The sequence below is a fragment of the Melanerpes formicivorus genome, unplaced genomic scaffold (assembly GCF_026170545.1).
Source record: "Melanerpes formicivorus ecotype bairdi unplaced genomic scaffold, bMelFor1.0.p_v2 SCAF_16, whole genome shotgun sequence".
Taxonomy (NCBI): domain Eukaryota; kingdom Metazoa; phylum Chordata; class Aves; order Piciformes; family Picidae; genus Melanerpes; species Melanerpes formicivorus.
The window spans coordinates 16,822,665-16,843,119 of NW_027142368.1; the positions used below are offsets into that span (position 1 = coordinate 16,822,665).

Below are 20,455 nucleotides of genomic sequence, written 5' to 3' on the forward strand. Positions count from 1 at the left end.
CACAGCCCCAGTGAGGACAGGACACCACCAGCTCCACAGCTCCAGTGAGGACAGGACACCAGCAGCTCCACAGCCCCAGTGGGGACAGGACACCAGCAGCTCCACACCCCAGTGAGGACAGGACACCACCAGCTCCACAGCCCCAGTGGGGACAGGACACCACCAGCTCCACAGCCCCAGTGGGGACAGGACACCACCAGCTCCACAGCTCCAGTGAGGACAGGACACCACCAGCTCCACAGCTCCAGTGAGGACAGGACACCACCAGCTCCACAGCCCCAGTGAGGACAGGACACCAGCAGCTCCACACCCCAGTGAGGCCAGGACACCAGCAGCTCCACAGCCCCAGTGAGGACAGGACACCACCAGCTCCACACCCCAGTGAGGACAGGACACCACCAGCTCCACAGCTCCAGTGAGGACAGGACACCAGCAGCTCCACAGCCCCAGTGGGGACAGGACACCACCAGCTCCACAGCTCCAGTGAGGACAGGACACCACCAGCTCCACAGCTCCAGTGAGGACAGGACACCACCAGCTCCACAGCCCCAGTGAGGACAGGACACCACCAGCTCCACAGCCCCAGTGAGGACAGGACACCACCAGCTCCACAGCCCCAGTGGGGACAGGACACCACCAGCTCCACAGCCCCAGTGAGGACAGGACACCACCAGCTCCACAGCCCCAGTGGGGACAGGACACCACCAGCTCCACAGCCCCAGTGAGGCCAGGACACCACCAGCTCCACAGCCCCAGTGGGGACAGGACACCACCAGCTCCACAGCCCCAGTGAGGACAGGACACCACCAGCTCCACAGCCCCAGTGAGGCCAGGACACCACCAGCTCCACAGCCCCAATGAGGACAGGACACCACCAGCTCCACAGCTCAGGTGAGGACAGGACACCACCAGCTCCACAGCTCCAGTGAGGACAGGACACCACCAGCTCCACAGCCCCAGTGAGGACAGGACACCACCAGCTCCACAGCCCCAGTGAGGACAGGACACCACCAGCTCCACAGCCCCAGTGGGGACAGGACACCACCAGCTCCACAGCCCCAGTGAGGCCAGGACACCACCAGCTCCACAGCCCCAGTGGGGACAGGACACCACCAGCTCCACAGCCCCAGTGAGGACAGGACACCACCAGCTCCACAGCCCCAGTGAGGCCAGGACACCACCAGCTCCACAGCCCCAATGAGGACAGGACACCACCAGCTCCACAGCCCCAATGAGGACAGGACACCACCAGCTCCACAGCTCAGGTGAGGACAGGACACCACACCACCAGCTTCAGAACCTTCATTCATGTTGCTATAAACTGTTGTTTTCTTGTGACAGCCCAGTCCTCCCTTGTCTCAAAGCAATGCAGGTGGCAGGGCAGGGATGACAGCCCCTCATGGCTCAGCTCCTCATGACTCTGTTGTCTCAGAGGTGTGACATACCTGGTCTTGGATAGAAAGGGTGATGGCCTTCAAAGCTACAGAGGAGAGCTGCAGGCTTCACCAGGAAGAGATGGCTGCTGTGGAGGTGAGAATTCCCTCTTCAACCACCTGTGCCAGACAGACCCTGCCCTGCAGGGCCCTGCTGCACACCCCTCTGGGATTTGGGGAGCACACCTTCCCCCACCCCTGCCAAAAGGGTGCCAAAGGACCACCGCCTCTGGGGGCCAGGTGTTGCACCTGCCCCTGGAAGGCCCTGCTGGGATGCACACCCACCTCTGACAGGCTTGGACTGGGCCTGTGAAAACATCACTGGATCTGACCCAAGGGCTGCTGCTGTCTTCTCTTTTTGTCTCCATTTTCCCCTCTCCTTTTCATCCTTTTCCCTCTGCTCTGCTCCATGGCTGAGAGCCTTCCCTGGCTCTAGCAAACCCAACCCAGCAGCCAGTTGGTGTCACTCTGCTTCCGCTGACCCCAGGGGAATCTCTGACTCTCAGCACCACCTCCTCTGCTGCCCAGGGTTGGCTGGCTCCAGGTGGTGACACCTTCTCACAGCCCTCACAGAGTGTGGACACACCCAGGAGACATTTCTTCTATTCTTATTTTATTTTCAGAAAAAGAAAAGAATAAATCCCCAACAGACAAAGGAAAGAGAAAGAGAAATCAATCAATCAATCAACCAAGCAGAGATCCAGTAGTTCTTCCTTTATTGCACTCTGTAAAGCTTCTTGTTACAATCAAGAAGCCCCTGATCAGTAGTAGCTGGAGATTCCTTCAGAATGGATAGAGCTGAACTCTCAAAGTCTCTCTAGAGAAGCTCTCCTGGGCAACCATTCAGCAGGAACCAGACAGTACTGAAGAACTCATCTGCAGCACTTCCTTTGTAGGGCTGAGGGAAGGTTTTCTCCTTAGCACACATAGCATCCCACTGGTGCAGAGCAATTCAAGTCAGCTTTGGAGCCACTGTGACAGACACAAAGCTCTGGGCAGAAGCTCAGGGTCTGTGTAGTGCAAGGAGAGTGTACAACGACCGTGTCCAGTGCATAGCGTAGCAGCAGCATGTGGGAAGTCCACCACCTTGGCACACCGAGAGCTAGAGGGAAGTCGTCCACCCAGATGTGTTCAGAGCACCCCAGAGAGGCAGAGCAGCACCAGCAGGTGCAGGGTGAGCAGGTAGGTGAGGAACAGGTAGCGAGACTTGGCTCTGGAGGTCAGCAGCTTGGAGCAGTAGAGACTTCGGCCTCGCAGCCAGCGGCGGAGGGAGAGGGCTCCTCCCTTCATCTGCTCGGCAAACAAACACACATCAGCCACAGCCCCTTCAGCACGGGCCAGCAGAAGCTCCCCTGCAAACCACCTGCCTCTGGTGCCACAGCACAGGCTGGGAGCACCACTGATCGAAGGGGCAAAGAGCAGCCCTGGTGGCAGGGGACAGGGAGGGAGGGAAGGGATTTGTGCTATGGAATGACAGCGACAAACCAGAGCTGGGACTGCACCACCATGTGCAGGGACACCCCTGGAACGTGCCAGACAGCATCACTCACATCCTACCCTGCACACACATGGGGCAGCCATCTCTGCTGGAAAAGACAGAGATCTTCTCAATGCTGACCAACAGCTAAAGGGCACAGGACAAGAGGACGAGGCCAGACTCTGGAGAGAGTCCAGGGGAGGCTATAAAGCTGCTGAGGGGCCTGGAGCATCTCTGTGGGGAGGAAAGGCTGAGAGCCCTGGGGCTGAGAGCCTGGAGCAGAGCAGCCCCAGAGGGGATCTGCTCAATGCTCTGCAAGAGCTGAAGTCTGTGATTCTGTGAATGTGATCTACACAGCTGCCTGTGTTTGACTCACCACCCACAGCCCAAACAGCAGGAAATCCAGGACACTTCCCCAGCAAAATGTCAGATCAGTAGTTGCAGGCCCCCATGTCCCACCCATCCTCACAACAATAAAGAGGACAACCCAGAATCAGTGACTTCTGTCACTCAGCAAGGGAAATCTGCACTCCAAAAGTGATTGAACTGTGGCTGAGAGAAAGGGACAGCAGAGGGGAGGCAGAAAAGAAAGAGGCAGCATGAAGGAGAGGAGCTGTGCCATCTTCCACCTCACCTGCACCTAGCAGCACACAAGATGCACATCACTTCAGAGGAGTTTCCAAGCCAGGGGTTGGGAGGTTTCCTTTACTCACCTTCCTCACCACCACATGCTCCCCAGGGCTGAGGATCAAGGCCTCCCTCTCCTCCTCGCTCTCCACCTGCACGCTGTAGTCGCTGGGCACAGCTCTGTAGCTGCCTGCTTCCAACCTGGAGACACGTGAGAGGGAGAAGCTGGAGCACTGATCACCTGCTCCTCTGCAGCCACACTTTGTGTACTGACCCAGGGAAAAGGTGCCCACAAAAGGCAGCAAGACTTTGCTCATCTTGCCAGGCTGGCTCTCAGCCTCTGTTTGCCACCTGCTCCCAAGGTGTTTCACTCACTCCCAACCACCCCACCCTCAGCAGCCAGAGCCTGAGTGATGCTGGCAGAGCTGGAGACTGTGCAGGCAGCTGGACAGTGCTGCTTTCCATCTGAACACTGGCTGTGTCCAAGCTGATGTGCCTGAGCTTTTGCTCTGACTTGGAACAGCACACCACTGACTACTGAGCTCAGCATCTGGAGCAGCAAATTCAACAACCAATCCAACCCCACCCAGAGCTCAACCATTTTGCCCCCTACAGTTAAACCTGGCTTTTTACCACAGCTCCACCTGCACTGCCATCAGCTCAGCCACTGCAGACTCACCAGCTCCCTTGCTTGGTTGTTATTTTGCTCAGAAACCCAACACCCACAGACAAAGCTGCCACTGCTCTCAGGGGAAGGCAGACCCACACCTGGCACTGCTTTTCCCAGCTCTGTAGCTCCCTTTGCCCTCACTCCAGGCACAGTGTAACTGAGAGCCTCCCTATGCACTCAAAGCAGCAGTGAAAACTGCCTTTGGCTCTGAACACAGAGCTCACTTTGGAGCCTTGGGGGGGTTCAGGGCAGCAGCCTCTCACAAGCTTGGGGAGTCCAAGAAAAGACAAAGACATTTCTCTTCCACAAGAAAAACCCCTCCTGTCTTCCAGGCAGGAGTGTTTTACCTGCTACTCTGCTCCTCACAGAGCCCAAGAGCCTCTTCTGCAGCCTCCCTCCTCCTCTTCTCTTCTGACAGTGTCTCTGTGAGCTGAGACAGAGCCTGCTGCACCGACTCGTACTGCTGCTCAGTCTCTGCAAGCCTGGGACAAGATGGAACCTGCAGTCAGTGCTCTGGAGACTCCACTCCTTCCTGGCTCTTTATTAAGGAATGGTCTTTCTGGTGACACTTCACTTTAACAAGCTGCTTTAGATGGACACTGAAATGAAGTCACCCATGGGTGTGTGTCTCTGCCGAACCAAGTGTGCAGCTGACAACAGCTCAAGACCAGGGCTGTGACCCACTGTAAATCCACTCCCTTCCCCCCAGAGGCCTTGGGGGGGGATGGGAGAGGATCACTTCTGCACTTACAGCCCAGCTGTCAGCAAACCAATCTTGCCAATGCATGCCCCCAGTCCTGACCTTTTCCTGAGTTCATTCAGCTCCACATTGTCTATCTCCACAACAACTGCAGATCGTTCCTGTGGTGCTCCAGGGGGAACTTCTGCCCTGCTTTCATCCTACAACACATTCAAGAGGGGAGAGGGGAGAAATTCAGTCACCATTTCTCTATCACTGAAAATCTTTATGCCAATTAAAGAAGCCATAAGCACCACAAAGCAGTGTGGGACAAACCACTCTGTGCCCTTCAATCGCTTCATTTCCAGAGCTGCAATCACCCAAAGCAGTTTCCTGTCAAAGAGGTGGTGCAGAATCAGCTGTCTGAGTGCACACTGCCTGCACATGCTGCAGGGCACACTGCACAACTGCTCTGCCCTCCTGAGGCCACAGCTGCAGTACTGGGGACAGTTCTGGGCTCCCCAGTTCCAGAGAAACAGGGAACTAACTACTGGAGAGAGTCCAGTGGAGGCTCCAAAGATGCTGAGGGGCCTGGAGCATCTCTGTGAGGAAAGGCTGAGAACCCTGGGGCTGTTGAGCCTGGAGAAGAGCAGCCCCAGAGGGGATCTGATCAATGATCAGCAAGAGCTAAAAGGTGGGGGGCAAGAGGATGGGGCTGGGCTCTTCTCAGTGGTGCCCAGGGACAGCACAAGGGGCAGTTGGCACAAACTGGAACCCAGGAGATTCCATCTGAACAGGAGAAAGTTGTTTGGTGTGAGGGAGCCCTGGAGCAGGCTGCCCAGAGCATTGCCATGCCTTTGCTTACCTGAGCAGTGCCTTGGAAGGATGCCACCTGCATTGTCTGGTAGTCCCTCTCCAGCCTTAAGTACCGACTCTGCAGGTCAGTGTACCGCAGCTGGTTGTCCCTCAGAGCCTGGGAGAGAGTCTTCAGCTGGGCAGACAGCACAGCATTCTCCTCTGCTGACTGCACCACCTGAAAGCAACCACCAAGCAGAGCAAGTCCCAGCTGAGAGAGACATCTGATTCAGGCTGCAAACAGATCTGATCTGAGCAGTTCAGCAGTGCCCCTCCAATGCCTCCAGAACGTGGATCCAACTAAACCTCTCCCAGGCAGGGAAAAAGGGAATAAAGCCTGACAGAGAGAGAGTCCTGAGCTTCAGTTTGCAATCTCTGCTCTCAGCCAAGAGGGCTTGGGGAAGAATTGAGGTTTTAGAGCAAATGAACTTCCAGTCACACAAGGCAGCAGCTCAGCACTGTTTCCATGTTGATGGCAGCCCAGACCCTCACAGCTGCTGTTCTAAGTTACCTTGGAATTCACCTGCTGGAAGTGCAGCTCCTTCTGGTGCATCTCCTGCAGACAGCGCTGCAGCTCCCTCTGAAGCTGCTGCTTCTCAGCCAGGACATGCTTGGTGTCCTCCAGCACCTCTGCACCTCCAGCAAGGGAGGCAGCTTCCAGAGCCTTAAAGAGCAAGACAGCACAGCACGCTCAGGGGAAGGGCTCCAGCAGCTCTGACATGACAACACAGCTCCAACACCAAACAGCCACAGGGATGACAATCTGCCCTTCACAAGATCATTGCATGGAATCCCCATGGCTGGAAGGGACCTCCAAGATCTCTCTCTCACACATTAATGCCAGATCTGCAAGAGCTCATCCAGCAATAAACTCTGCTTAGTGTTTCAACTGAAACCATGGAGAATGGCCTAGGTGGGAAGGGACCTTAGAGATCATCTCCTCCAACCTTGATGCCATGGGCAGGGCTTGCAAAATACTCCCACTACACATCAAGAATGACCATGGGAAGGTCAACCCAACTTCATTTTTCATTTGCAGAGAGGGTGGAGCCCTCCCTCCCCCCCAAGAAAAAAAACAAACCAGGGGGGGAAATGTCCAACTGCAGGTGGACACAGGACACCCAGCAAAACCACCTCCAGCTGCTAAGGGCTGGCCTTGGTGGCTTGAAGAACAGCAGCTCTGGTTTTAAGCACACCATTCCAAGCTGCAAACAGCAAACAAGCAGCCAGCTTGGTCCTTGGCTGAGCCACAGCTCTGCCCCTCTGGGCAGGTCAGCCTTTGGATGCTCATCTCCAGCAGGGGAGGGCAGTGTGCCACCCCGATGCCTCAGGGAATCTGACTCCCTATCCAATCAGGAAATCAAGGACCTATGCCACAGAAAACATTCTGGAACCCCATGAGTCATTACAGATCAGTAGTTTTCAGCTGTGATTTTGCTCACAGCACTTGATGCACAGCCCTGCAGTTAGTGCCATTCCACCCAGTAATGCCAGTGGGGGTTAACAGCATCCAAAAGGAATTTGGTGTGCTTCCTTTGCCACAGGGAAGGCAAATAAAGTCAACACTTCCCTGAACCTTTCATTCCAGTCTGCAAAAGCAGACAGCAATTGCCAGACTGGCTCTCCCTGCTGCCTCTCTGCATCTAGTGTTTTGCTCCTGGCAGAAGGCAAGTCCAGCTGCTCCAGGGGAAGGGCAGGAACACTTCCACCTGCACATCTCTCCCTCCTTCCCCCAGGTAGGTCCTACTCCAGGCTGCAGTAAGAGCAGATTGGGTTAGGCTCTGGAGAAAGGACTTTATTGTATCTTTAGATTTGTTAGCAACAAGTATACAAGCTCTGACCCCCCTTTGTCAGGGCAAACTACCAAGTTCTTTCTTGATCCTCTACATTGAGAAATGTGGCCCTGAGAACCCAAACTTCAAGTGATGAACTGATTGAAGCAGATTTGTGCCTTCTGCTGCATTTCATTTCCTTACCTTGACTGGGTAATTGCTGCCAGGGGAAAAGGATCTCTTAGCAATCACATCCTGCTGCAGCTTCTGCAGTTCTGCAATCTGCCTGTCCTTCTCAGCCACTGTGAGCTGGCACTGGTGTTGCAGTGCCTGGGACTCTGAGAGGAGAAGGTTCTTCTCCATTCTGGACATAAAATGTTAGAGCAGATGTTAGATGGTGCCACACTGCAAGCAAGTCAATGCAAAGGGGAAAGCTGCACTTCCTGCTATCTCTGACACAAATCAGGGTGTTTGGGGGTCAGCTCTATGCAATATGGAGCACAATGTGGACATTCTCAACACATATGCAGCACAGAGCTGCTAGAGATCTGAGAGTGAAGGCTGGGAAGTGATGACATCACATTGGCTTCCTTGGCTTGGAGACAAGAGAAGGTTTCTGCTGCAAAGACCCCAACAGCTGTTAATGCAATAAATACTTCAGCTGCCTGAAGAATCAGCTTGTGCAGCAAAGCAGCTCTAGGTCAAAGCTGTGGGAAGTGCTGAAATAGACACACCACACCTCCAGAAACTGCTGTCATACACAGGCAACGCTACAAAGGGCATAAAAGGAACTGAAATGCTTTTGCACTCTGTTTAATTTATGGTTCTAAAGTTTGAGGGGAAAAAAAGATGGAAAAAGACTGCTCCTGCTGCTCACTGATGAAGGCTCCAAGTCAGAACAGGGTTTGACCACCTCATGCTAACTCCTATTAGCCAAGATAAAAGTGAGGCTGGGCTTTTGAGCTAAAAGCTTCTAGTACAAACCAGCTAGGACCTGACACAGACTTTAATCAGAGATCTCTACAAATTGCACTATGGACAATGAGATGCAGTAAAGCACTGGGACCCTACCCCCAGCCTCAAATTCAACCCAAACTGTCTTTGCTGAACTGCACTTCAGCCACCTTCACAAGCTTAGGAGCTTGGTCTAAGATGACCATATCTTGATGTAGCTCCACTGAATGCCACTTAACATCCTCTACTGTGAAGCAGAACTGAGGAAGCATCCACAGGAACAGGCCCAAGATGTCACTCATTCATCACAGACAAGGCAAGCTGTGGACAGTGCTGCACTGGTGGAGCTACAGAGCTCATGCTCAGATGTGAAAGGACCTCAGTTGTCCATGAGCTGGGCCCATGATGACACACTGCTGAAACCTTGTCAAAAAGAGATTTAGGAGGGGAATGTTCAGCCATAGCAAACACCACTGAGAACATGACACCCAGCACTGGAACAAGATCCTTCAACTGTAGTTCCACAGATCCAAGTCTCCTACAGACCAGGAAACATTCAAATGAGACTGACTGAAACTTTACCCAAACCCAGAGGCTGGCAGCCAAAGATCCAAGAAGAGCTGCAAACAAAGGCAGCCCTGGGGAAGGTGATCTTGCACAGCACAGAAATGGTCTCACCCTATCTCCTGCTAAATCTCATGTACTTTGGGGGTTCTGTCAGTTCTCTGTCGGGTTGTGGAGTCACTGAGAAGCTCTAACCAAGAGCCACAGGAACTGTTTCATGTGAACATTTATACCTTAATCCAGCAAGCTCATTCTGGTAGGATGCAATCTCTCTCTCAGTTTCTGCTTGGAAGGCTTTGGTCTGCTGCAGTGCCTTCTCCAAATCATCAACTTTGGTCTTCAGTTTTGATATTTCAAGGGCTGCATGGCTGGCTCCTTCTTTAGCCTATGTTTAACAGACATGATTAGTGAACTGAAGGACAACAACAGACCTGAGAGTTTTCTTAGCACAGAATAACGTTTGCTCCCCACGTGGGGCTGTTTAACAGGACAATCATGCCTCCTCCCAGAGCTGTAAGCACATCTTCTCTACTCAGCCCATGCTTTTCTTAGCACCCATGTCATTCACAAAGTTACAGCTCAGAAGTCTCTAAGCATTCTCTGCAGCACTCACCAAGCAGTGCAGCTAAGGAGCACTCACCAGCCTTGCCCCTACCGCCCATGGCAGAGCCAGGTCACTGCCAGAGGAGCAAGCCTCACTGCTGCTGTCAGCAGTGGGAAAGGAAGCTGTGCCCTGCTTGGGTTCAGAAGTTACCTTCTGACTGCTGAGCTCCTGCAGCAGCTTGTCTCGGTCATCCTGAAGGCTGGCCATAGCCTTGGCAAACGCCTCAAGCTGGTGAAGGTAATTGCCACACTCAGACGAGAGCCTGCTAACCTCCATCCCTCGACTGACTAAGGTCCTACAGAGCTTTTCAATCTCCTCAGCAAGCTGGGCAAGTGTCACCTTCTCTGCAGCATCAGAAAGGGCCTGATTCAGGAGAGAATTTTCTTTGAGCACACTGAGAAGATGCAATTTGAAGCTATCCAGCTCAGCTCCAAGGTCATCTCCTTTCTTCTTTTCAGTCTTGAGTTCGGATGTGTACCTGCTCTGAAGTACCTTGAAGTCCTCTATTATCCTGTCTCTGTCATTCTGCAGGGCAGTCATTGCCCTCCCAAAGGCCTCATTTTGGGACCTCAGCTCACTGTTTTGAGACTGCACTTCCAGCATCATTTTCTCTGCAAAAGCATCAGGTTCATCTCCACGCTCAAGAGTCAGGAGAGTCTTACTGTAGCCCTCATCTGCATCCTCAGCATTTCTCTCCCTTGCTCTCTGGGCTTCTTGAACCTTCTTCTGCAGGCTCTCTCCCTGCTGTCCATTCAACACCCACTCTTTTCTCTGAGCACCACCACTAGGGAGCAGTTTCTCTCCAGATTCAGAAACCAGTTTCTCTTTGTTCAATGATGCAATTAAAGATTCTAAGTCCTTTAATTTCAACACTAACTTTTTATTCTCATGCTCCAAAGACACAGCTGCCTCCTTCTGCACCTCCCTGGAAAGCTGAATGTCTTTGATCTGTTTTTGAAGATCGTACTTCTCCTGTTCCAGGCTTTTAATGCAGTCCAATTTCTGCTTAAGTAAGTCTTTCAGCTGGTGGTCTTTCAGAAATAACACTTGGTTAAGGTCTTCCCTGTACTTGATCAGCTGTGCACTTAGCATTGCATTCTGAGAATGCAGGTCATCTATCTGATTGAGGAGCACCCTCAGCTCTTCCTTCAAAGCATTGCTCTCACTCGCGCTGCCAACCAGGAGGCTGTTCCGCTGATCTAAGACCTCTTGGTGAAGCTGCTCCAGCTCCTTGTACTTGGACAGAAGGAGATCTCGATCGTTCTGCAGGGATGACATTGATCTTTTAAAGGCATCTATTTCACTGGCAATTGCAGCCTTCTCTTCACCTGCTTTGTCTGCTTTCATCTGGAGGTTCCTCAGTTCGCTTTCCAGCCTTTGACAGGACTCTGCAGATTGTTGTCTCTCTGTCTGCAGAGACCTCAGCTGCAGCTCATACTCTTGGATTTGGTTTCTGTGTTGAGTCTGTATCTGATTCAGATAATCAGAAATGTCCTCACCTTTTGAGGAAAGGAGCAAGGAAATTTCTTTGTCTTTATTATTGAGCATGACCTTCATTTGCTCAGAGAGGGTAACCTGCTTTTGCAATTCAGCATTCATCTTTTCCTTCTCAGACAGAAGCTGTTGCAGCTCTTGTTCCTGCCGGGTAAAATTGCTTTCCAGAGCTTTTATCTCTCTTCCTGTACTTTTACTGTTCTCTACAAGATGATTAAGAGAAGTATTTTCTTTAAGGAGGGCCTGCAGAGCTGCTTCTTTGGACTGAAGAACACTCTCCAGTTCTTGCTGCCTGTTGATAAAGAAGGTGTTTTCTTCCTTTATTCTGCAGAGCTCTTCGTAGCGCTGTCTGTCAACAGACTTCTGTCTCAAACGCAGCTCATCCTTTGTTTCCTCTACCACAGAACATTTGATATTCAGTTCTTCAATCTGGGCAATTTTGTCTTTCAATTCATCTTGTAAAGACAACATTCTTTTATTCCCCTCTTCAATCTGTTTCTCTTTGCTCTGGATCACCTCCTTGAACTGCGCTTCCCAGCTCTGCATTTCTGTGATGACCCTGTCCCGGTCGTGCTGCAGGGAGGACATACACTTGGTGAAGGCAGCTAACCGTGCCAGAGCTGCATTCAGATCTGCTTGGAGCTGCTGCTTTTGAGAGTCCCTCACGCTGACCTCCTCTTGCAACCCCTGGATCTCACTTAGTGCTCTGTCTTTCTCTCTCTCAAGGGCACCGTGTCTCTCCTCCAGGCTCAACAACTCTCTTTTGTGAAGCAATTTTAGCTGTTGAAGATTGAATTCCAACTTTCTCTCATATTCTCCCTTTTGGATTTGTAGCTCCTCCTCCTTCTTCTTAAGCTCTTTTTGCCAGCTTAGATTCTCATCTCTAAGCCTGCCCACTTCATTCTTTGACTGATCCAACAGGTTCATCTGCACAGTGAGCTTTTCCTTGAGCTGGTGTATTTCTTCGTTGGACTCTGCCAGCTTTTCTGACATATTCCTCAAGTCCTTCTCAAACTTTTCACTTTCTGACTGCGACAGTCTCACAGATTTTTCCAAATCTAGGATCAGCTCTTGGAACTTTATAGAGTCCTTTTGCAAATGGTTGATCTCCTGCTGCTTCTCCTTCAAGAGCTCTTGCAATTCCTTAGTTTTGCTCTTGCTTCCACTGGTATCCCTCTGAGCACTTTTCACCTTCTCCTCAAACACCCTGACAAGGTGCAGCTGCTGTTCCTCTTTCTCCCTAATCACATTATGCTTTTCTGCCTTTAGCTCTTCCAGCTGCTGTAAGAGCAAGTTGTTCTGTACCTGTGCTGATTTCATTCTGTCGGTGAGATGATCGACTTTTTTGACATGATTAAGCAACTCAGTCTCAAGAAACTCTCTCTCATTCTTTACTTTGTAAGAACTTTCTTGCACGTTTTCTAACTCTTCCTGGAGCAGACATTTATCATCCTCTAAAATCTTAACTTTTTCATTTAGACTAACAATCTCTTGGGTAAGACTTTTGCATTCCATGTCCAGCTTCGTTAGGCAGCGACTCTTATGGTCCAAAGACTTTTCAGTTTCTTTTGCTTTTTCTGAGATCAGTTTTCTTTCTTGCTCCAGGACAAGCACATCTTGTTCTTTATCTGAGAGCTTATCTTTTAATACATTAATGTCCTTCAACAGTGATTCATTCTCACATAAAGCATCACTGATCTTAGACTGCATATCATTTTGGTACACCTCCATCTGAACCTGGAGCTCTCCCAAGGCTGCTTTAGTTACAGTGATGTTATTATGAAGGGTATCATTTTCATCTTGAATTTTCTCTAAAGCTTGCTTTAAGTTTTCAGAAGTCAGTTTCAGTTGCTCATTTTCCTCCATTAGCTGATGGTTCTGTTGGGTGAGTTCATGAAGGCGATCCTGGTGCTCTTGCATCCTTGCCTCCTGCTCACGGATCTGCCTCTCTGCTTTGCTTTGCAGTTCTTCAACCTCTGTTTTCTTGGATTCACTGAGTTGCTTCAGCTGATTCTTAATAACCTCATTTTCATCAGTGAGTTTTTGTAAATGCTTCTCAAGAGCCTCCTTCTCAGATTGTCCTTCCCTCAGTTTTTGGATAGCCTCTTGCTTCTCTTTTCTACTGAGGTCAATAACTTGCCTCATATCTGCTATTTTACTGCTGATATTCTCATAGGCCTGAAGAAGTGATTCATACTCCTGCTTTAATTCACTATGTTTAGCTTTCCATCCTGTTAATTCAACTGTCTGAGAATCTTTTAAGGTGTTCAGCTGGAAAGAAAAGGCCTCTTTTTCCTGAACTATGGTCTCCATGGTGGATTTCAGACTTTCACAGGCGGCAGTGAGGTTTTCGTTCTCGGTCAACAGCCTGGCGTTTTCAGACACGAGGCTCTCCTCTCCAGGCAGCGGAGAAACAGTGCTGCTACTTTGGCTTTCTCTACCAAGCTCCAACAAATGTTCAAGCATCCCTGTCTTGTTGACCAGCTCTTCTCTTTCCAACATCAGCTTATCAATCTGGTCTTTCAGACATTTATTTTCTCTCAGGGCTTCTTTACGCGATATTAAAGCCGCCTGCAGTTTCCTCTGCAGGCGCTCCCTGGGCTTCTCTTCTGCTGCGGTTCTCTGCTCTCCTGCTTTTGTGTCATTCCCATTCACTGGCTTTGCCAGTGGCTCTTCCACCATTGGGGTTTCTTTCTGGGTTTGACACTGTGCTGCTTCTCCCAGTTTAGTTTCCCTGGAGTGATCAGTTTCTGACAGTGGAAAGCAGAGGCCTTTATTCTGCAGCTCTCCCTGAGGGGAATTACTTTCCAAACAGAATTCTCCCAGTTCTTTCTCAGCATTGTTTCCTTCCTCCTTGCATGACCCCACAGGTCTCACCTCAGCCTTCTCACGGAGCAGACACAGCTCTGTCAGCAGTCCTTTGTTTTCTTCACTGAAGCGTTCTGCCTCCTTTTTCACATTAATTAGCTCCAAACTGGACTTTTCCAAAGCACTGACAAGTTTCTCTTTTGCACTCCTCTCTTCTTCAAAGGCTGTTCTGTACCGGTCGGCCTCTTCTTCAACCCTCTTCATAGCTTCCTTTAGTAGTTCCTTCTCCAGATCAAGTTTATCTTTGGAATCCATCAGTGAACAACGCAAGGCTTCTACTTCCTCATTCTTTGCAGCCACCTGCTCCTCAGCTTCAACTCTCAGTCTCTGCAGCTGCTCCTGGCTCATCCTGCAATCCTCTTCCCTTTGTTTAATAAGTGCTTCCTTCTCCTTATTCACACGTTCAAGCACTGTCCTGACATCCACAGCTTCAGCCTCATACGCTCTCAACTTTTTCTGTAGCCACTTGATGTCCTCCAAAAAGCTGCCCTTAGATTGCTCCTGGTGCTGCTCCTGCTGTCTCAAAGGGTTTAAGTCGACTCTTTCTTTTCTTTCATCACCAAATTCAATTGATATTGCTCTCAATTCTTTCTTGAACATTTCTGTTTCCTCCTGAAGTTGTGCATTAAGGCTTCTTAGTTCTTTTAACTCGGTGTCTTCGCTTGCCTCCGAATTGATCATGTTTCCTGACCCTTTTAAGGACACAACCTGAACTTTGCTTCTTCCTTTGTCTGATTCCAAATCCCTTTCTTTTTCCTGCTTTAATTGATCTGTGAGATTAATGTCATCATTGGGGTCCAGGCACTTCTTCCTGTCCCCAGCACTCAAATCAGGCTCTTCTGAACTGGTATTTTTCAACAACTCTTCCTTTTTCTTAACTTCTTCAAGAGCTAAGAGCAGCTGAGAGCGTTGCCCTTCATATGCACTTGCTTTCTCATCCAGCAGAGACTGCATGTGAGCAAGCATGAGGTCCTTTTCCTCTAAAGACTTCAGGTTCTGCTCACATACCTTTTGCTTTTCAGCAACGACATCGTTTAGTTCCGCAACACGGTCCTGAAGCTGCTGGAAGGAAGAGGCTTTTGCAGACAAGGCTGTGGTCAAATCATTTATTTTCACATCTTTTTCTAAAAGTTGTTGCTTCAGAGTTCCAAGATGAGACTCAAAATCTTTATTTTGTACCTCGACTAGCTTCAGCTTCTCCGATAACTCATTAACTTCCCTCAACAGCTCCTCTGCTTTTCTTTGCTCTTTCTCTAGTTCTTCTTGCCCACACTTCTCTAATCTTCCAACTTTCTGCATTAGATCTCTTCTCATTATCAATGCTGCTTGAAGTTTCTTCTTCAGATTGTCTTTCTCTTTGCCCATTTTCTCAAGATTGAGCTGCACCTCCTCTTTTTCATTCATCAGCTCTTGAAATGCAGCTTCTCTACTGCTCAACACAACCTGACTCTGCTCCAGTTCTTTCTTACAATCCTCAAGCTCCTGCAAGGCTCTGGTCAATTCTCCTAAAGAATTGTTATGGGCAGCTTCAAGGCCTTGCAGTTTGGTGTTTAATGTATTTCTCTCTTCAGAAAACTTCAGCATCTCATTAGACAACGACTCCATAATCTGGGTAACAGAAGAGTCCTTTTCTTTCAGTTGCTGGCTCAGACCAGCAATTAAATTCTTCTGCTGATTCACCTGGGAAGTTAAGTTTTGGATGAGTTGATCTTTCTTCCCCATTTCTTCGAGGAGACTTGCTACCTTCTTACTTTCGAGGCACAGTTTGTCTTGACTGGTTCTTACGATCTCTTCTGACTGATTTATCTTGCCTTGAAGAAATTCAACCTGCTTATTTAGTTCTGCAAAAGACTCTTCCCTTTCTTGCCAGAGAGACTGCTGGGTTTGTAGTGTTTCCTTGACTGAGGCCATTTCTGCTGACAGACATTCAATTTCAGATTGGTAGTTGCCCTTCATCTGTTCAATATCATTCTGCAGCAGCTCCTTCTGCTTCTCAAGTGACTGCATACTTTTTAATTCGTCTTTCATGGTGTCTATTTCTTTCTGCTTTTCTACAAGCATCACTTGCCACTGCTCCCCTTCCGTTTCTCTGCTCAAAATAGTGGTTACCAGAGTGGAGAATTTTTCCAACTGAACTTTAGTATCAGTTAGCTGTAGCTCAGAGGCTGAAGTCTGCGACTTCTTTTCTTTACATAAAAGCCTGCTACTAAGTAATGGAGATAAGCTTTGAGTTAATTCCTCTTTTATAAGATCCAGCTCTTGCTGCAGAGACTGCATTTTGCTATCCTTTGATTTCATCTCATTTTCTAAGCTGCTCAATTGCTCAGCAAGGTTATTATTTTGTAAAGTTGCCCTATCAAGCTCTGTCACCCATGTGTTCTCTGACTCAAGCAGACTCTGTTCTAGAGTTTTGCATTTAAGTTCTAATTTAGCAAGTTCTTCACCCTTTGCACTAACCTGCATCTGTAACTTCTCATTTTCAGTCTTCATCTGCAGTCTGACAGCATCTATCTGCATTCTTGAATAATTCTCACTGGTCTCCAGCTTTTCCTTGATTTCTCGGAGCTCCTCCAATTTCTTCTGCAGATCATTTTGGGAGGCACTAAGTTGTGTGTTTTCCACCATCAGTTTATCAGCATCTTCCTGTAACAGTTTGTTTTCTTTCTCTATAGACTCCAGCTGGCTCTGCAGACTGCCTACCAAAAGCTCACTGTCACGGCAGTCTCGAGCCGATTTGGAACGCAGGCTGTCCAGCTCCGACTGCAAGCGCGCGATGCGGTCTGCCTGCTCCGTGTGCTTCACACGCAGAGCCTCCACAGCCACTTCCTTCTGCCGTGCCTCTTCCTCCCATGTTCTTACTTGGTCCAGTGCTTTCTGGTGTTCATTTTTAAGGCAGTCAAGCTCCACAGCCAAAGAATCCATTTTCTTCTGATTAATATCAAGCTTCTCACTCTTTTCCTGCAGTTCTTCAGTAAGGCTTTTCATGGCTGCATCACTTCTCTCTAGGTTGCCCCTGAGCACCTCAACCTCACTGGAAAGATCACGAACGTTGCCATCTGCCAGCGCTAGACTGCTGGCTTTCTCCTTTAAAGAACTCAGCAGGTCAGCAATAACCTCCTCTTTTTTCTCCAGGGCTGCATTCATCTCAGTTCTTCGCTCATACTCTGCTCCAACTTTCTCCTGAAGAGATAAAAAGGCACTTTCTTTCTCACGGACCAGTTGCTCAGATTTCTGTAGTTCTCTTGTTAGCTCATCGATCTGCCCTTGGAAATGAGAAATTAAATTTGTCTTCTCTTCATCCTTCCTTTCTTTCTCCTTCAGAGTTTCCAGGAGGCTTTTATTCTCCCTAAGAGATGATTCCTTTTCTGTTAAGGACAGGTCCTTCTCAACTATTACATCCTTCTGACGTTGTATTTCTTTCTGTAAATTCCCTCTCACTTCCTCCAGCTCCACCACCTGCTGCTTTAAGACCTCACATTCACTCTCCCTCTCTTGAAGCTGCACCTTTAATTTCTCACTGAATAGTGAAATGTTGTTGATGGCTAATTCTTTTTCTGCAACAAGTCCTTTCAGTTGTTCAGCTTCAGAGGCTAAAAGCTTGACCTGGTTCTCCTGCAAAGCAGAAGACTCCTGCACCTCAGAAAGATGTGCTTTTAAACTGATGCATTCATCTACCTTTTGTTTGAGTGATTCATCCTTCTGCACAATTGAATCATTCAACTGGGAGGACTTTTCTGTTGCATTTTTAAGCTGATACTGGAGGGCAGAAATAACCTCCATATTCTCAGACAGTTGAACCCTAAGTACATCAGACTCTTCAGATTTATCTTTCAACAATATTAATTCTTGGGCTTGCTTCTTATATTCATTTTCCTTTTCCTGCACTGCTTGTCTAAGCTGGCTCCTTTCAGAACCTAGGGCTTGTATTTGGTTTTGCAGGTCTGAAATGATCTGCCTATATTGCCCCTCTCCTGCCATTTTACTCTCTCTCATCTGCTCGAGCAAGGCCTCCTTTTCAGAAATAAGGGTTTCTTTTTCCTCACAGACAACTTTCAAGTTTTCTTTTTCAAGCAACAGGCCATCAATTTGGTCCTTCAGGGCTAAAATATTATGACTTTGTTGGGACAAGTGTGAAGTTAAAGCAGCTACTTCCTCTGACTTTTGTGTCACAGTAAGGTTAACCGTTTCAATGTCTACTTTCAACTTTTCGTTCTCAAGAGCTGCTGCACATGCTTGTTGCCTTGCTGAAGTAAGTTCAGCCTGCTGCTGCACCAGCTGTGACTGGAGAACTTCACATTCACGTGACTTCTCACTCAGTAAGCTTGAGCAGCTCTCCTTCTCGTGCCTAAGCACATCCACCTCTTTGATTAATAGCTGCAGCTGATTATTCAACACTGCACTTTCTTCCAGTTTTTCAGCAACCTGCCTACAACACTCCTCAAGTTCTGAACCTTGACTTTTGACAGCCAGGTCTCTTTCCTCTACCAACTGAGATAATTTTGTTTTTTCCTCTTTAAGATTTCTTATTTTCTCCTGCAACTCTACAATGCAAAGCTCACTCCCTTCCACTGCCTTACGCAATGAATCGTTCTGAAGGATTTTCTCTTCTAGAGACCTGTTTGCAGTTTCAACATCCAAAGTTACACTTTGAATTTGTTCCTGCAGCAGTAAATTCTTTGCCTTATTGTCATTGAGCTCCTGGGTTAGATTACTGCATTCAGATAATTTATTATTTAACATCTCTTCTTTCTCTATTTCTTTGTCCCTAGCATCCTTCAGCTGAATGACAAGTGATTGCATTTGTTCATGCAACTGCTGTGTCTGTTCCTTGCTTTCCAGCAACTGATCAGCCAGCACATTACACTCTTTTGTTTTCTCCTGCAGCTGTTCTGCAACTGACTTCTCTTTTTGCTGGGCAAGTACTGAAAGTTGTTCAATCTCTTTTGCCAGAGTGTTTTTATCACAATGTAGACTCGAAAGAGATTTTTCGTACTCAGCAGTGCTAGCAGAGAACTTATTCTCTATTTCTGCCACAGCCTGGGTTTGCCTTAGCAATTCACACTCTTTTGCATCCAGGAGTTGGGACAAATTCTCCTTTTCACTCATTAGCTGTTCCTTCTCTTTTTCCACCATCTCTATATTTTTTTGCAGATGCTCATTTGCTTTTATTTGCTCTGCCAATCTTTCTCCTTTCCCCTCCAGATCTGCCTGCAATTGTTTATTAGCTGAGTCTTTCTCCCGTGCCTCCGTTTCCATTCTGTTGATTTGCTTATGAACTTCATTTAATTGGTTATTAAGTTCCTTGCAACATGCCTCTTTGGCTTTCAGTTCTCCAGTTAATTTAACTTCAGTCTCTTTATTTTGCTGCTCCAAACGCCCAAGCTTCTGCTCTAAGGAGATAATGAACTCTTGTTTCTCTTGTAGCTCTCTTTTAATTGTTTCCTGGAGCTCAGTACCTTCTTTAAGCTTCCCAGATAACTCGGCCAGCTCCTCATCTCTTTTACTATTTTCCAAAACCAGTTTGTTGTATGAATCTTTAATTGATTTTAACTCATTTTCAAGTGTCTGTGCTTTGCTCTCTTTCTCTTTAAGCACACTGTTCCATTTTTCCTCTAGAGTATTGTTTTCCTCAAGCTGAGATTTCAAATATTCAGTTTCTTTCCTTTGTTTATCCTCCATCTCCTGCAGCTTTTCAGAAGATTTACTAATCTGTTCTTTCAACAAAGTAATTTGTGACTCACACTCTGCAAGTTTGTTATGGTATGCAGCACTGTTGGCCTTGATTTCAGCACGGAGATCCTTAATTGTGATGCTGTTCTCACTGCTTTGCTTTAATAGTTCCTCATTTTCTCTGGATTTAGCCTCATTCTCAACTCTAACCCTTTCCAGCTCCAACCTCATTGCATTACTCTGCTCAGAGAGGACAGATATCTTCACAGTTGCATCTCTTACATCAGCTGTTTGCACTTCTTTCAGTAAATGAGTTTCCCTTTCAGCCTTTGACAAAGCCTCTTCCATCCCTCGGATTTCTTCCTCTTTGCATTGCACTTGCTGCTTCAGGATGATAACCTGCTCAGAATATTCTGTCATATTCAAAGACAGGGCAGACATCTCCCTGTCTTTTTCTGCCAGTGCTTCTTTAAGAGTGTCAATTTCTCTTTCACATTTCTGAAGATCTTGAATAAGTTGAGACCTTTCCTCCAGATGGCTTGTATTCAATTTGTCAAGCTCTTCGGTGGTCTGGTCCAGATCCAGCTGCATCGACTCTACCACGCTGTCTTGTTTCAAGGTCTAAACATCAAGAAAATAATGTTACAAGAATACTTCAAACACATGGCAGAGGGAGAATGGCATTTACACTCCACATGTAGGAGGAGCATCTAAATCATCAAACTGTACCCCACTCTATAGCTGCAAGATGACTTTGTTATTCTTTAGATGCTTTCCACACATGGCAA

General features: G+C 48.3%; 1 protein-coding gene across 7 annotated transcripts in view; it reads right to left on the minus strand.

The window, feature by feature from the left end:
* Positions 1-2,029: 2,029 nt before the first annotated feature.
* LOC137446088 (golgin subfamily B member 1-like) overlaps positions 2,030-20,455 on the minus strand; it is a 53,586-nt gene continuing 35,160 nt past the window's right edge. For all 7 annotated transcript variants that reach the window (XM_068148430.1, XM_068148432.1, XM_068148427.1 and 4 more), the window contains 9 exons: positions 9,786-20,288; positions 9,265-9,416; positions 7,718-7,877; positions 6,253-6,405; positions 5,752-5,919; positions 5,010-5,107; positions 4,555-4,689; positions 3,624-3,738; positions 2,030-2,723 (listed from right to left, as the gene is read on the minus strand). In XM_068148430.1, coding sequence (XP_068004531.1) covers positions 2,565-2,723; positions 3,624-3,738; positions 4,555-4,689; positions 5,010-5,107; positions 5,752-5,919; positions 6,253-6,405; positions 7,718-7,877; positions 9,265-9,416; positions 9,786-20,288 — 11,643 coding nt within the window. In that variant the 3' untranslated portion in view covers positions 2,030-2,564. The remainder of the gene's footprint in view (positions 2,724-3,623; positions 3,739-4,554; positions 4,690-5,009; positions 5,108-5,751; positions 5,920-6,252; positions 6,406-7,717; positions 7,878-9,264; positions 9,417-9,785; positions 20,289-20,455) is intronic.